Below are 17,765 nucleotides of genomic sequence, written 5' to 3' on the forward strand. Positions count from 1 at the left end.
AGCAATTGTCTGATATGACGGTGAAGCTGACATTGACCAATTGAATCAAGTTTCACTTTTTTTTTTTATTATGCTAAAAAACGAAAGCAACACGTGGTGATCGAAAAATATGGAACATTTAACATTTCAAAGTTGAACAAATTAAATAGACAGGCGACCCCCGTTGTTAACTAGTTGATATTATGATATAGACGTGATAAAAAAAGTTTTAAGAATGAGGGAGCTGAGCGAGCAGCCCCCAGAAAAAAACCTTTTGTGGACATACACAAAGAGTGCACATGCATACATACATACACATGCACATTTTCGCTTTTATATCTATAGATTCACATGATGAAATCCTGAAATAACTAGTGTTTGGTCAATTAATTTGAATCAGGTATTGAAAAATCAGAACTTTTTGAAGTATTGGAATCAGAAAAATTTGGTTATTTTCCATGACAAAAACAAATTTTTTAATTGTTTTTAAACTTAATTTATGATTGTTGGTACTAATGATAAAAGGATAAATATTTATTGATTTTAAGTACCACTAAAACTAAATCCCCAATGAGTGTATTTTTACCTTTGCGAAAATATATGCATATATTACATAGATTTTTACAGGAATCAAAAAAGTAAAAATTAAAAAAAACAAAAAAAACTCTATAGCTAAACATTCAAAAAGAGGATCAGAATCGGTTATTGCATCATAATCAAGAATTTAAACCAGAATCGGTAATTGTATTAGAATCTGAAAAAAATATTTAACTTGTATGACTGGTAATAACATATCAAATGTTTTACTCTCTGTGTGACCATATTGTTTTTTTATAAGATCTATTGATAAAGATAGTAGCTGGTAATTTCAGACGAGATTGTTTTTTTTTTTTTTTTTTGAGATTACACCATGTACAAAATATCTCATGACCTAAATTTTCTGAAGCCAGAAATTTGGGACTGCTCAAATGCATCAGTACCAAAAATAATTATAAATCATGTTATTTTCTTTTATTTTTTCAGCACGAATTTTTATTATGATAATTTTGATAACAATATTTGCACCTTTGTTTCAAAAATTTTTTTTTCCTTTTGCTTGAATTATCTCACAAAATTTATGTGGAATGACTGATCACCAGTCCCAAAATGTTTGACACCTCCATTTGCATTTTTGAGACATTCTTATTTCTTTTTATTTGAATATCAAGTTTTTATTTTAATAGATCCCATTTTTTATCTTTATTATTCACTTACGGTTGGATGTCACATTTTTTTATTTTTTTTATTTATTTATTTTCCTATTCAGATGTTTATACTGTAAAAAAGATTATTGGTTGGTAATTTTATAAAATCACTCCCATTTTCATATTGTGTTTTGTTTGGTTGATTTTGCAGGGTTTTTATTGTCCTGATAACAATTTCTAACACTAACAAAAACACCTGTTTGGAGTGATTCTATAAATTTACTACTTAAATATTATAAAGATTCTCCGTATTCAAATTATGAATGTGCAGCTGGGAATTTTTTTTCATGAATATGAAATGTTTTCTTTTTATTTTTTTATTTTTATTTTTTTTTTTTTTGACATTTTTTTTTTTTTTTTCTGAATGGATAAAATAAGTTTATTTTTTATATCTTTTTGAAAAGTGAATCCGGTTAAATGAATTTATTTTTCCATCTGCTGCCTCAGTATGAAATATAGAATTATTCTTTTCACTTCTATTAATCATCAGTAGACATTAAGTAAACTAAAATAATAAAATCAATTTTGGAAGATTTAGTGTTCACATACATATGATGGTTTAAAAAATAATTTTTTTTTTTGTGTGTATTAAGATTCTATTTTAATTAAATAAGGTTTTAGTTATTTAAATATATCCTATCTATTTTAATGGCATGTTTTACAGTGAAATATTAAAAAAAGCAATTTTTAGTTGATATTGTTTAAATTTAATAAAGTCATTGCAGATTTTTTTATTATGAATGTGTAACTAATTTATAATTTTGTTTCTATTAGATCCATTCTGAAATCTACTTTCTCTTACTGTTAAGCATTTACTTAGGCAATAAACCTATTATTACCAAGTAAATCTAATTTGGGGGTGTACTGATCTCTGCTTTTGTAAGCAATATTCTATTTCATGAATCAAAGCATCTTGTGCATTTTTATTGGTTTGAATGTTTTCATGAAAAATTGAAAAGGCATTAGGAAAAATTTATAGTTCATTAAAGATGTATGGAAAATGTTCAATTGATGTTTCATTGCAAACTCAGATTTTTCTTTTTTGTTTCTCTTAATTTTTTAAAACTATATTCTGTTCACTTTATGCAGGAGCCAAAGATGAGTGATAAAGATGAAAATTTAGAAAGTCAAGCCTGTGATGAATATGGATATTCTTTAAGTAAGTCATTTACTTTTTTCTTCATGTATTGCTTGAGATTTTAGGAGTTTTATTTTATTTTTTATGACTTGTGTGTGTGTTTTGGTACTTATTCAGAATACGTCACTAAATAGTTTCAGTAATTATGGAGATTCCCGAGTCTTGATGTAGATACTCGAACACTCAATGAAAAGAACAATTTCAAATAAATTTTGTAGACAATTTACTATTGGAAAATTGTGTATAAGAGAGCAGTGTTTTTATTTTTTTTAATAGCTATTTTTTTTATGTATTTCTATTACATGGGCAAACTAATGCATTTAGGTTCTATTTGAGTATTGTTTATGTTTGAATGTAGTGAAGGTATTGCCAACTGTATATATTCTAAGAACGATTGCTTACTTATAAATATTTTTTTTATCTAGTTTGTAATTACCTTTTTCATTTGTATCAACTCATTTATCTTAGATAAGTCTGAAATTTGTTGTCAAAATTCAAGAATTTTCCTAAGTTGTGCTAGGTTGTTCTGTAAAAAATACCTTTTTATATAAAGTTTGGATCAAATCAGCATCATACCATTTTGCTCCATCTCAAGATCCATCATTGAGCAGTATCCGAGGCATCTCTCGGGTAGGCATCAGAGCATGCCTTCCCTAGGGGACAATCTGTGATGATGTGTGGATCAAATAAACTTGAGGCATTCCAAAATTATCAAAATCAAAAGCGCATATTTTGCCTTAACACTACTATTTTTTTTATTATTACTTCCAGATTGAATCATAAACAAAAGAATGCGCACAACTATAACTTTGCCTTACAAATCCAATATTTATTTAAATTCTTGTTAAGATATTTTTGTAAAACACTGAATTTAGCAACAATAAATTAATAAATTTTGATAAATTTTTAAAACATAAAATTTTAATTTAATCTCATAATGCCCATCACGGGATAAACAAAAAAACTCCAAAGTAAAACTTCGTAAATATCTTCTCCCTGTTTTTTTTTTTTTTTTTTTTTTTTTTAATAAAAAAATCTCCAGTGGTGTAGTTATAATTGTGAGTATTGTTTTGTTTATAATTCAACCGGAAGTTTTAAAAAAAAAAATGTCTTATTGATCATTGCTCATTCTGGTGTGCCTCGAATCAATTTGATTAAAAAATATTCTGTTACTAAAAATGCATAACATGAATTGGAACAAATACATTGCCAAGTCTGTAGCAGAGAAGGTGGGCGTCTTCTGCCATGCTAGAAAATTGTTCACACCAGAGAGTATACTATATCTATATAAAGCCAAAATTCACCCATGCATGGAGTATTATTGCCACATCTCAGCTGATGCACCGACATTAGTCTCTCACTCTTAGAAATGTTTCCAAAAAAGAGTCTCCTATCTAATAGGTGCTGTACTGTTGGCCAAGCTCCAAACTTTGTCCCATCGTTGTAATGTCACATTATTGTGCTTATTTTACAAATATTTTATTGAAATGTGCTCTAATGAACTCATAGCAATTGTGCACCCTTGACGTGCATACTCCTGACTAACCTGACAAGCAGCAAAATCCCACCCTGTCTGTTAGAGAGACAGATAAAAAATTCTCATTTGAGAATTCGTTGCTTAGTATAGCCTTTTTATTTATTTACATGTTGATTTTTATTAGTTATTACAAAGTTAAGTTTATTCTTCATCTAAAATTAGTGGCTTTTATACTTCTATAATTAAGTAATTTTTTTAGATCGTTAAAGTTTAAAATATCTAGTTTCTCACTTAACATAAATTACATGGATCAGCTGAACATCTATATCTTAAAATTTTCTAATCAACTACTGGTGACTGACCGCTATCTTTAAGTTAGCTTTAATAGTTCGGTACAGATGTACTATATTTGTGTTTTGGTTATTAAATGTGCTTTTCAATTTTCATTAGTGTGTGTGTGTGTATATATATATATATATATATATATATATATATATATATATATATATATATATATAGTGGCTTAGAATAAAGTTTTTTTTTTTTTTTTTTTTTTTTTAATTAGCAAAATTTAAGTCAAAGATAACATAAAAATATTTTTATCATACAAATATGTGATTTATCCCAAAGATTAATTTATGTCATTTATAATTTAAATACAATTTATGTCATTTATAATTTAAATACAATTTCAGACACACGACTGCCGCAACTTGCATATATATGGCATAATCTAGAGGTCCAATTTTCACAAATTCTACACATTAAATTAGGCTGTATTTCAGCAATAACCCATAAAATGTTTTCAAAGTGGTTTTCTGTGTCTAGTTTATCAGCGTAAACATGGGATTTTACATATCTCCAAGTAAAATAATCTAATAAGATTAAATCACACAAACAAGAGATGATCAGTTGACAGGACCACTTCATAAAATTATTTTCATATCAAATGTTTTTCTCAGGAAATTCATTGTATTATTTGCACTTTGCAAATGCTACTTGGGTGTCAGTTTCTTCATGATACAGAAAATGGAATTGTTAATTTAAAGTTCGCTTCCTCTATAAAAAAAAAAGAAAGAAAAATAAACTCTGTTATGCTTCTTTATAAACAGTTATTTTGTAGGGAGCAGTGCACCCCTATTTTACAGTTATATTTTGTCTGCATTTTAACCTTTTTATTTAGATTATTACTGTTTATATTTTTATTGTTATATTTGTCAGTTGTTTCTTTGAATTTTAACTTTATTTTTACTGCTGTCATTTAATTTTTTCATTGTCAGCTTATAGTGTGGGTATCAAGGTATTTTGAAATAAATCAAATGGTTTTTGTTTAAAAATCAGTTGATTTAAATGCATTTTTTTTTCCAAAATGTCATAACAGTGAAAGAGCATAATAGCAGAGACATGCCATTTCTTCCTAAGAAAGCATTTCACATTTAGTGATGTAACTTGAAAATCTGTCCTATTTGTATTTTAAATCTATGATGTTTAATTCATTTTATTTAATTTCTATTTACAAAGAAAAAAACATTTGATTATTTGTAAATACAGCAAAAACAAATTTTGAATAAAAACACGTAATAAAAATTGTAAATTTCTAATTTAAAAAATTCATATTTTTCGACAAATACATATTTTCTTTAATAAATATGCATGTTAAAAACATTTATTTGAGTATTTGTAAGAATGAAAACGTTCCTTCTTTATTTTCTTAAATTTATTTTCTATTTATAAAAAATAATTGTATTGGTGCAGTTTAACATCCCCAAACAAACTGTGTTTATTTTAGAGTTTCATTTGTGCAAGGGAAGAGTTAACAAAGCTCCCACCCTCCCCATGTTAAGAATGACTTTCTAAATTTTCTTAGATATTAAACTGCACAAATGCCAATTCACTATGAATTATTCCTGTAAATAAACATATTTCAGATTTTCTTATGTGTTGATCTATATTTTCGTATGTATAGAATATAAAATTCACAGGAGTCAGTTTTTCAAGGTACACTTCCTGTAACATTTTCAAGTGGGAGGAAGCATCATATGCTCTTTTCATAAATGTGTATTTTGCACAAGCGTGTTCTCACTAGTGATTAATTAACTAAATCAAATAAATAAAAATCCTTTTATACATATGTTGCATTGGGTGTTTTTGTGCTGATCTTTCTTTCATAGTTGTCTTTTGTCGTTCATGACTGGCCGTGATTCTCTCATGGTTATTGATCTGTTTAACTTAAAATGAATCTATTTGTGCATGGAAATATACTGAAGATTAGCTGTGCCTTCAAAGGTTTTATTCAGAGAAAGAGGGACAGTTTACTTATGGGAAATGAGAACAATATCTAATTACTTGTTTTTCTGACTTAATCTTGAGGATGGTAATTGAGACGTGAACGGGCAGACATCAAGGCAATATTGATTTATATTGCTACATTGTCCAGCGCATCTTGTCTATATCGCTCCCAATGAAGGACTGACTAGAAAATTTCTGTTCTTGAATATATTGATGTCATATCATTCCCATGCATTTCTAGCACATTTTGTTTAGAGAGCTAACCCCCTCGTTTTGTCACGCTACGTGTAGCTGTGTATATTTCAATTTTCCGCCAGGTTAGCTTGATATGTACTAATTTTATTCTCATCACAAGCCATACCAGTTAACTTAATGGCATAGGGTTCCAATATATAACACGCCAAGCATGGAACAGTTTCTTAGGAGGAAGTGGCTTGCCTTTGGCATTATACCGTTTTAATTAAAAAAAAAAACAAAGATTTATTCAGTTCATGGTAGCATTTTAAAATCTGCATGTAAAGTTTACATGTTTTTTAACCTGGTCAGTTTAAGTCGGCTTCTTCCCTGGCCTGGACTACATTCTAAACCATGATAGTTCATACATGGTGTCCTTTAGAAAGGTCGCACAAGATTGCTACCAATTGTGATTCCACTGTTCAAAACTGGTCATTTTGTTGATGGTTATTGGCCAGGTGCTCAGCTGTTCACCAATAGAGAGAGATAAGGGGGATTGCATTACAAATTCTTCCACTGGATGACTAGTTGCATGTTCAAACTATTGAAGATATTGCTGTCACAAGATAGCAGAAAATTTAGATAAAAATTGCAAGGATCTATGGATTAGTGGATAAAGTACTTAGTAAATTCAGTTTTAAGCTACAATCTTCTGAAGTTTGGAGGTTCAATCCTTAGTGCCAGCGATACTTAAAATCCAATTACTACCCAGTCATAGCTGGCAGAAGGAGATCATGATATTCTCATGGATTAAATTAGAGGTTCCATTTGAAATTCAGTGTAGATTATCGAATTTGATATGATACTCTTGAATGTTGGTGATTGCATCAACCAAAACGTTCCGAAAATGAGGACAGTAATCCAAAGAATCTGAGAAATCCTTTCTAGGTTAAGTAATTAATTTATTATTCTTGCAAATGAGATAAATGTTTTTTTTACAAAATTATTATAATACACCTTTTAAGGTTGTTTTTTTGTCCAAAGATTGGGGAACACCTGCAGCCAAATAAGGCACAATAAAAATGGTGGTGGGAATAGTGTTCTAATTAAGTTATTATTTATATTTTGAAATTAAGTTTCTAAATAGGTATTGAAGATCTCAAAGAAACTTTTTGACATTTTATGTAAAACAACAACAAAAAAATACTAAAAGATGTTAAAAATAATCTTGCTTCTTTTCTTTAATCCATTAAGGTTCACTTTCCTATGATTAGGACACCAAATAATTTATTTTTAAAACCTATAACATAATATATAACAGTACTGCTCACTGCATAATTACTTTGAAGAATGAATAAAATTCATCTGTATTCATTAACCTATTTGTATAAGATATATAGTATTGCTTACTGCATAATTACTCGGAAAAAAAGAATAAAATTTATCTATATTCATCAACTTCTCTTTAAGTTGTTGGAACCCTTTTAAAAAATTCTTGAGACATTGGCTAACATTGTTTGTTCAATAATGTATGAATTTAGTCTTGCAATAATAAGCCATTAACTTATTATCAAAAGTGTAAGTGTGGACTGCTTTGCTTATTATAATGTGCAAATTTTTTCTTGAATTTATAAAATATCATATGCACCCAGTGTCCTGTTCATACGAGAGTCAATATGTTGTTTTCTACATAAAGTAACTTTCCCTATTCAGTTTGGGTTAGCTTGTAATTAATGCCATTTCATATTATTGGTCCCTCGATAAAAGAGAAATTTGGACCTAGTAATTCACTCCCGTTCGTCCATTTATTTGTTTGCACTTTTTTTAATAACCACACCTTGTTTTGTTTTTTTTAATTTTGCACAAACATTAGTCATGGTGAAAGTAAATTTTTGCTAGAACAGATTTTCCGGGATAACTCTGGTTGTCCCCGCCCCCTAGAGATCATTGTAGGGGTAAAATTGTCCCCAAATCGTTCATCCGTTCATTTGCTTGCATTTTTCTCAATAACCACTCTTTGTATTTTATAAAATTGTGCACAAATATTAATCATGGTGAAAGTAAATTTTTCACTCATAGACGGGGACTCCACATGCTCAGCTTTTCTATTTTTTTCTGTTCTTTGAGAAATTCTTTTCATAAATACAATATATGAGTTTTTGTTTTTGATTATGCTTTTCTTCACCTTTCCTACTTATTTATATAGTAGATGCACACATGACCTGTTAGATCACAACAACTACCACTATTTATTCTATGATTTTAAAAATAAAAGTTCATAAACTGTAGTATACCTATTAAGACATTTTAGTGCATAACTGAATGTAATAAGTTTCTTTAATTCTATGTTATTATTTTTCTTATTGTTATGGTACATTCCAGATCATCATTCCCATGTCACGGCGATGCCTTTTGAACGGTTATTCCATTTAAGGAATATCATGTATCACATTAGTAAAAAAAAAAAAAAAAGTAATTGTCTATCGGTCATGAAATGCACAACCACTATGACATGAGATAGATCCGTGATCAGTAATCATCATGAAATAAGTTGGTGTGTCACACGTTTAGCAAAAGCAAGTGAAATTAAAAATGACAGAACATAACCCCGAGAATTATATATATATATATATATATATATATATATATATATATATATATCCATATATCCAATATTCTAATTAGAATTAATGATCTCAAAAGGATGTACAGACAACACCCAACGAGTCAAAGAGGAGTTGAATGAAAGAAGAAAGATCAGCAAAATAAATGTATTTTTTCTATATCATGTTAAACGATTGAGTCGAAGCATGAAAACATTAAAATATAAATATCCAAAAAGAATATTTAACTCAGCAACTCAATAGGGATGAAATGGGTCAGGGAAACGGGTGAGGGTGAATATAAAATACTTAGCTGAGGAAACAGCTATTATCCAAACAAATAAAATGTTCAAGAGTAGTTTCATTTTTCCTTTGAAGATTTGCAACGATTCAATGTACAATGACACCATCCAATATAATCCACTTCTGATTTGTATATTTCTCCCCTTTCCTGTGGAATTGAACCGAGAGATAATCTCACTAATTGTCCTTTTCATTAAATCACTTCTCTTAGCATAGTGACAAACCAAGTCCTTTGCGTTTGATATCCTTTGGTCAACTTTCCCTTTTGTATTCCATGTGCTTCCTGCGGGGGCACATATATTTTCGTATATGTCTTGGCTCACACTTTAATATATTTCCTTAAAGGTTCATCCTGTATTTCGCTATATGGCAGAGTCCATTGGTGGCTTGATTCCCTCTTATAATGTCATGAATATATCTATAATTAAAATTTTAAATAAATTATGTGATCTAATTTTAATACATTAGAATACAATTAAAAATAATATGGAGTGGGATATATTTAAATTCAATAGATTAGTATAAAGAGAATATAATTATGGAAGGATAACTAATAGACATACCAGCTAATCGTTGATTTGAATATAATAATTCCGTTCTGCTAGATCTACAGCAGATGTGCTTACAGTTATATCTCATAGGATTAGTGAATCTCTCGACAGAGGCAACCTTTCTAGGGCAATTGCTCTTAACATATCAAAAGCCTTTGATAGGGTATGGCATAAAGGTTTACTTCACAAGATCTCCAGCTATGGTATAGCTGGAAATGTCTTCTCAATTATTAAATCATTTCTCTCTGATAGGTTCATAAGAGTAGTAGTTGATGGGCAAAAATCAGAAGCTCACAGTATTAATGCTGGAGTCCCTCAGGGGTCCATCCTGGGCCCAAATCTTTTCCTGATCTACATTAATGATCTTCCAAATCACATCCTTACATCATTCGTAGACATTTTTGCTGACACTACCATCTATGGTAGCACATTTAAGATAGTAAACAACCAAGTTCTCTCCGATTCTCTCTCCTCTGATCTTGATCACGTTGTACAATGGGGAAAGGAGTGGCTGGTTACTTTTAATGCATCTTAAACCAAGCTTCTATCTTTACATCAACGTTCTAATCCCCATCTGGCATCAATTAAACTGAATGGCTCTCGTCTTGGGGGGGGGGGCCTCAAGTTTTGACAGGCTTCTGGGCTTGACCGTTACTCCTGATCTTAAATGGAATACGTACATCAAATCTGTTGCCAAGGCCGCTGGAAAAATGGTTGGATCCTTCTATCGATCCAGTAGATATCTCACTGCTGATGCAATTCTCTATCTATATAAGAGCCAGATACGTCCAAGTATGGAATACTGTTGCCACATATGGGCAGGAGCTGCTAGAAAAGACTTGTCCTGCCTTGATAGGGTTCAAAATAGACTTTGTGGCCTGGTGGGAGATGTCCTTTTCTCTTCACTGCAACCTCTATCTCACAGAAGAGATGTTGCGAGTTTGTCTTTGCTTTATTGTTATTTTCATGGAAAGTGTTCGACTGAGCTTCAATCTATGGTCCCCCCCCTCACCAAACTTTCACAAGAAACACTCGTCTAGCTGAAAACACTATCAATAATTCCCTTCAGTCTTTATCTGTGCCTAAACCTAAACGTAGATTCCATGATCAAAGCTTCTTTCTTAGAACTGCACGCCTGTGGAATTGTCTTCCGTTTTCCTGCTTTCCAGCTGTCTATAATATGGTTGTCTTCAAGTCAAATGTGAACAAGTTTCTGATGAGCCGTTCCACTTAAGTTAACAAATTTACCGAACTTCCATTACTATCGATTACTATATTGTCCTTTTGACTGCTGTACATTCTTTAGCCCTTATCCTTGAGTGGCCTATCGGCCTTGATAAGTGGTGACTCCTATGTAAATAAAAAAAAAATAATTTAACTCAGATTATTGATAAATAACAGCACATAATTATAGATTAATTTATATTGAAATGTTTTAAATGTTAATTTAAATAATATAATCAATTAAAATACAAATTGAATTAATAAATAAATGATATATTATAAAATAACAATAAAACTAGATAAATATATTATTTATCAATACAATAAAAATTTTTAATAAGCTAGGTTGTATTAAGGGAAATAACTCATTTAAAGTAGAAATTGAATTATCAACCTTTAACTGATTTAAAACAAATTACGATAAAATATTACAAAGGGAAATTGTTTATTAAGGTAAGCTTAATGAAAAATAATTAAATAAAAATAAAGAATTATAGTTTATGTAATAATAAATTTCATTAAAATATTGATACAATTGAATTCTATATTGATATAAAATCTAGATCAAATCAGCAATTGTTATTACCAGAAATAAAATACATATATTTTGTAATTAGTTTTGTATAAAATTAAATGTATAGACATATGTTACATATATTACAATTATTAATATTTAAATGAATATATTTAGATTAATTATAAATAATAAATTAATAAAATATTAAATAAAATATTTTTTGTAGTAACGTATATCAAAATTAATACAATTTATTAATATGGAAATTTAAATTCTAGTAACTTTACTTGAAAATTCAAAATGGCATAATAAAAGATAAAATATTTGCAACTTCTAATTTTCAGATTTTTATTTTCTTTTGCTGGATTGATAGTTGCTATTTCTTCTGAGGTGTTAAGAACAGAACAGATTCATCGATTGCTATAATAATTAAATGAATGATTTTGTGCAACAAAACAGTTGCTGTCAAGATTTGTAATGTCAATGTAATTAAAGGAATAAATTGTAAGATGGTCAATATCATGAAATTTGAGACATGGACTTTTGTCATTTGTTTGTTATATGCTCTGTAATTACATTGAGCTTCATAAATTAATTAATAATTAGTATAAAAAAGGTGAAATATAATTGAAAAAAAATCATATTTCCACAGAAATATATATATATATAATTTGAGGTTGCTATTTTCCGGAGGTAAAGTAACCAGTGAAATATAACAAGGTTAATACAAGAGTGCTCAATACCGAAGTAAAGCAAGGTATACTTTCATTTTTTTTTTTACATAAGCAATAATGTGTTGCTACACAATCATGAGCATGTTTCGATCTTCTAGTATTTTGCAAATAGACCTTTTCAGGTAACTACGCTTATATTTAAAAGTGAAATTAATGATTCTGATTTTGCTTTTAAATATAAGCATAGTTGCTTGAAGAGGTCTCTAGTTAGTAAATACTAGAAAACCAAAAACATGCTTATGACTGTGTAGCAATACATTACTGCTTATGTAAAAACTAATTGAAAGTGTGTGTGTGTGTGTGTATGTATATATATATATATATATATATATATATATATATATATATATATATATATACATGCTTGTTTCCAAGCATTGTTCTCCTTTTGGTAGTCAGCCCTTCACTCGGCTACATTGAGAATTCCACGAGCTGCCATGCTCATTTCCATTTACATATGTCTCGTTAGATATATCCTTGTTCGCATTCATGCTTCATTTTCCTTTTGGTGATCAGCCCTTTTCTTCTATGTTGGAAAAATTTGTAAGCTGCTTCTCCCTTTTCCATTGCAATTATTTTTCATTCAATTGACTTGGGCACACTGTGACATCTAGTTGATCACTGTGGGTCGTTTTTATGGCGCTATGGGTTAGATGATTAGTTTTTTCATGTTTTAACAGGAGACCTGTAAAATCTTCAACTATTTCTCCAAGTCTCGTCACCATGTGGCTTGGTTTTGCCTCGAAAGTTGACCTCTCTTATTTTATTGCGCATTCTTTGTCCTTGAGATGTTAGTTGGTGTAGGGGAAGAAAGACCTGCCTGATGCGATGGGAATTGGGTGGTGTTCTTCGTCCATATCACATCCGCTTGCATTCTGATACATGTGGGCATTATACGCATGGGCGTTGTCTGTCTACTGAATATATGTTGTGTAGCCTCATTCGTAGTATAACCTTATTACGAGTTCCCGTCAAATTATATAAAAGTAAAGAGAATTATTATTTTACCATCTAATTTACATGCATGTTTGTGGTGTGTAAATTAAAAAAGAATCACTCTTTCTTTAAGTGTACACAGAGACATTGAGAAATATTAGAGAGTGGTTGAATCAACATAGTGAGAGGGAGGAAGATAAATATATAGATAGCAAAGAGGTATGGGTGAGTTGATTATAAGATATTATAAAAACTAAAGGAGATCTTTTTTTCAGACATAACTTTATCACCGATCTAAGGTATATTTCAGCATGTACTTTGTAATTAAGTACATAGGAAAAGCTATTAAAAAACAAACGTTGATTAACTCATATTTAGTATAAGATATATAAAAAAGTGAAATGATCAACTATAGTCGAAGGCAACCTTAAGGTTCCTTTTCCATTAGCTACAACACCAAAGTGTAGTGGAAGATGCCACTCCTTTCACAGAATTACTCCACTTACCCTTGATCCCTTCCTTATGTTGCTGAGTGAATGTTTAAGCAAGGAGGTATCAGGTACCAGTTTTTAAATATTTGGTATGACTCAACTGGATATTGAATCTGGTCTCCTGGCCCATTAATGAACTCTTACTATTGTCAAATGGGCCAGAATTTGTGTGTATATGTACACACACATTATGTGTGCATGTATATATATATGTATAATGTGCATTTTAGTGCATGTAATGTTTTTATTGATTTTTTTTTAAATGTCTTCTGTATGAATCACAAAATATGATCGTATGCTTTATCTTTACATATTATTGGAATCTAATTAAATTTTGAACATATGGATTTTTTTCAGAGAAAATATTAACCCAATTTTATTACAACTCAATTAAAATCTATTTTTACTTGTTATTGTATTTTCTGTGGAATTCAAATGAAACTTGATCATTTTTTTTTTTTTTTTTTTTTTTTTTCATTTCAAAAGCAATCTTTTTGTTTTATATGAATATAATTTTTACTGATTTAATCACTTTTGTCTAATGATATTTTTCTCTTTCTGGAGGTCATACAAAAACATCTTAAAATTATTTTATAGATAAGCTTTTTTTGAAATATATAAATATTCTAATTTGCATCAAGTCCACATATTTTTAGTTCTTGTTTTTTCTGTTTTATATCAAATGAACACAGAATAAAAATAAGTGTTTATTAAATATATATGTTGTTTCTGTTTCTGAATTTTTGAGAAGATGATTGATTATTCATATTTGGATTCTTTAGACTGCTGTTATCAACTTAAGTTTTATTTTCACAACGTCTTGGTTAATGTAACCTCCGGCCTTCTTCAGGTGTATCTTGTCAAACTCGGTAACCTGCATCTGAGTGGTCCAGCCAAACTATCAAGCAACTATTTTGATTGGATATGGCTCCAGGGATCATATTGATAAATTCATGTATTCTCTCCAACAATGAATTCATTCATCAACTTTAATCTTCCTTAAAAGACTTATGGAAATGTTGGTGTTTAAAAGTACTGAAACTATTACTTCACATTAAATTAATACAATCTTCTTAAGCATATGTCAGAACTTGCACTACAATTTTATTTGTTGAGGCTGACAGCCTTATTTTTGGATTATTTTTAAGATCATATCTGTTTTCTTTGAAATGTTTGCCCTTCATACAAATTGTTTTGTGAGAGGCAGCTTCCCAATAAACATATTGCTATGCATCAGTGATCTTAGAAAGATATAACTGAAGAATTTGATATGAGCTCTAAGTTGAAGACTTATTTTTCCAAGCTCTTTGCAGAATGTGCCCCCCCCCCCATTTGTTTGTTTTTTTTAGGCATCTTAGTTGATACAATTGATGTACTAAGTTTGGGGATTTTTAGATAAAGATTATTAGTTTGTATTATTTGAACTTCTATTTTCATCTTGGATGTTATTCTCAAAATGCTTCAGCCAATATAACCTCAAACTTTCTTCAGGTGCATCTTGTTGAAGACTTGAATCTGAACAGAAGGTTTTAAAAAGAAAAAACTTTGTTTATCTTGAAATTCAGTGTTTTTTTCCATAGTCCAAAGAAATTTTGAAAAAGTCTCATCTACTCTGGTTATACTGTTGAGAAATACATGCCGCCCTCCCCTCATAGAAATAGCAACATGTTTAATCATATATATATATATATATACACACTAGCTGTACCCAACCACGCGTTGCTGTTTGTTAAAATGGAACACATGTGAAAGTAGAGAAAAGTTTGATTCTTTTTTTCAAGAGAATGTACAAATTATTTTTTTTTTTAACAGATGTTAAGAAAATAAACAGAAAAATACTTCCATCATTAATTATGCAAAAAAATAAATAAAATGTTGATTTAGTGTTTCAATATTATGCTTATAAATTACGATAAAACTTGCTGAGTATGCGCTGTTTTACGGTTGTTGTAAAAATGGAACGGAAACTTAAATTTTGCTTCGTTTTAATCTTTCTTAATTTTTTAATTGTGCCCCCCCAACGAATATAATCAAAACAGTAACATTAAACAATTGTACTTTATGTATATAAAACACAAAATATTTATTAAAAAAAAAATTAAAAAATAAAAAAGTTAATAACGAAAGGGAAATAATTCCATTTTTAAACGAAAAAGTCAATTTGGTATATCTTTTTGTTATTTTTTACATAAGTCCAGCTTACCATTCACATTGGAAATGTCGACATTTATAGGTTGTAGGGTATGTTTACAACGAATAAACACTGCAATCTAGTATATGTATCAGAATTTTTGACACCCTTATCACGAAACTGCGAATAAAATATAAAAATCTCATAATTTCTCTTTTAAAAGTGGGTTGTTTATTTTCTTTATGGATTATACTTCCAAAATAAACTAATAAAGTTGTTTTAAAAGTAATAGAAATATTTTTTTTTTTAAACTAATGAATTTTACGAACTCAATATTTTTCAATTTTTAAACTTTAAAAATCTATCAAAATTTTTCTATTGATTCTATTTTTACGATATTTTCAGGGTCACTGTGAAATTTTATGTTCTTTCCAATAAACCGAATATAATATTTTAGACAAACGTTTTTTTTTTAATTCACGCCCCCACCATTTTCAAGTGTCTAGTAAAAAGTAAATAATTAATTTACTCACCAAAGTTTTATATATCACAAATTGAAGAGAAAAGGTCAATAAGTAATATATTCAAATTTAAAACAAAAAAAGTAGTGTTTTTTAGAAATTTACCTGGTTTTTTTTTGGTTTTTTTTTTAATGAAACCTTGGTCCTTGCTCCTTTTGATTGAAAAAAAATTAGGGCTTGAATTACATTTTTCGAGTAGTTATAAGCTTGGAAAGACAGGGGGTAGAATAATTCACGCCTCCCATTTTGAAATGTCTATTAAAAAGTAAACGATTTATTCACCAAAGTGTTATATATCACAAATTGAAGAGAAAAGGTCAATAAATAATATATTCAAGTTTAAAACAAAAAAATAAGTAGTGATTTTTAGAAATTTACCTGTAAAGTCCGAAGTTAAAACCTTTTTTTTTTTCAAATGTTTTTTTTTTTTTGTTTTTTTTAATGAAACCTTGGTCCTTGCTCCTTTAATTGGAAAAAAAATTAGGGCTTGAGTTACATTTTTCGAGGAGTTATAAGCTTGGAAAGACGAGGTGGAATTATTCACTATTTTTCACAAAATTTCTGACACACCTACCAATCTACCCATGTTAAGAACGGCTTTCGGAATAGACACCCCTAACCTTGCCAGAATACCCAAAAAGCTATAAAAGTTGATGTGTCGAATGTGAACGATGAGTTGGACGTAATGTAAAAATGTACCGAATTTAAAAGGGAACGAAATTCAAATTTCCGTTCCATTTTTACAACTGTAAAGCAGAGCATTCTATGCAAATTTTACCTAACTTACTGTATTAATGCTATTTTTTTTAAGCAAAAAAAAAAAAAAAATAGGTTTAGCTATAAATTCCTAAACTCATTTCACCCTAAATAATTTAGGTGACTGAAATAGGAATCTAATTGAATCTTTAATTTCCTGAATAGTATGTGAGAATTCATTTTTCTTCGAGTTATATCGAATTCATTAATACGGACTTTAGGGGCTTTTTTCCTAATGTTACTGTAAAAATTATTTTTTATTTTTACAAATTACGATGCTTTATTTATATAAAAAAAGCAAAAATAAATTTTTGCGTTTTTTATTTACTACTGAAAACCATAACTTTAGTAAAGGTATTTTTTGTTTAAACAAAATAAAACATTTTCACTAAGAGTTAAGTAAAAATAATTAGTTCATTATATTCTGCGATGATTATTTGAAAAATACTGCAATTTTCATTAAAATTGATTAATTTCCTGATTTTTGGCGAATTTTTAAGTAAAGGGGGGAGTCAAAATGTTTATACACTTTGAGCGTCGGCATTCATTTTGTGTGTACCTACCATTTTTCGATGAATATTTGATAGGAAAGCGACCACGTGTGGTTAATTTAAATTAAATTTCAATCACATGGTTACATTATCAATAATCATGTAATTAAACCCATTGAAAATTTACCGATATTGTAAACACATTC

General features: G+C 29.2%; 1 protein-coding gene across 9 annotated transcripts in view; it reads left to right on the plus strand.

Annotated features, from left to right (window-relative positions):
- The window catches only part of LOC145295954 (multiple PDZ domain protein-like), a 548,951-nt gene that overhangs the window by 400,108 nt on the left and 131,078 nt on the right, over nt 1–17,765 (plus strand). For all 9 annotated transcript variants that reach the window (XR_013869923.1, XR_013869924.1, XR_013869925.1 and 6 more), the window contains one exon: nt 2,313–2,382. Coding sequence is in view for 3 of the 9 variants with exons in the window: in XM_080141856.1 (XP_079997982.1) it covers nt 2,313–2,382 (70 nt within the window). In the remaining 6 variants the exon portion in view is untranslated. The remainder of the gene's footprint in view (nt 1–2,312; nt 2,383–17,765) is intronic.

The sequence above is a fragment of the Euprymna scolopes genome, chromosome 16, assembly GCF_053919585.1.
Source record: "Euprymna scolopes isolate OS-2025 chromosome 16, ASM5391958v1, whole genome shotgun sequence".
Classification (NCBI taxonomy): Eukaryota; Metazoa; Mollusca; class Cephalopoda; order Sepiida; family Sepiolidae; genus Euprymna; species Euprymna scolopes.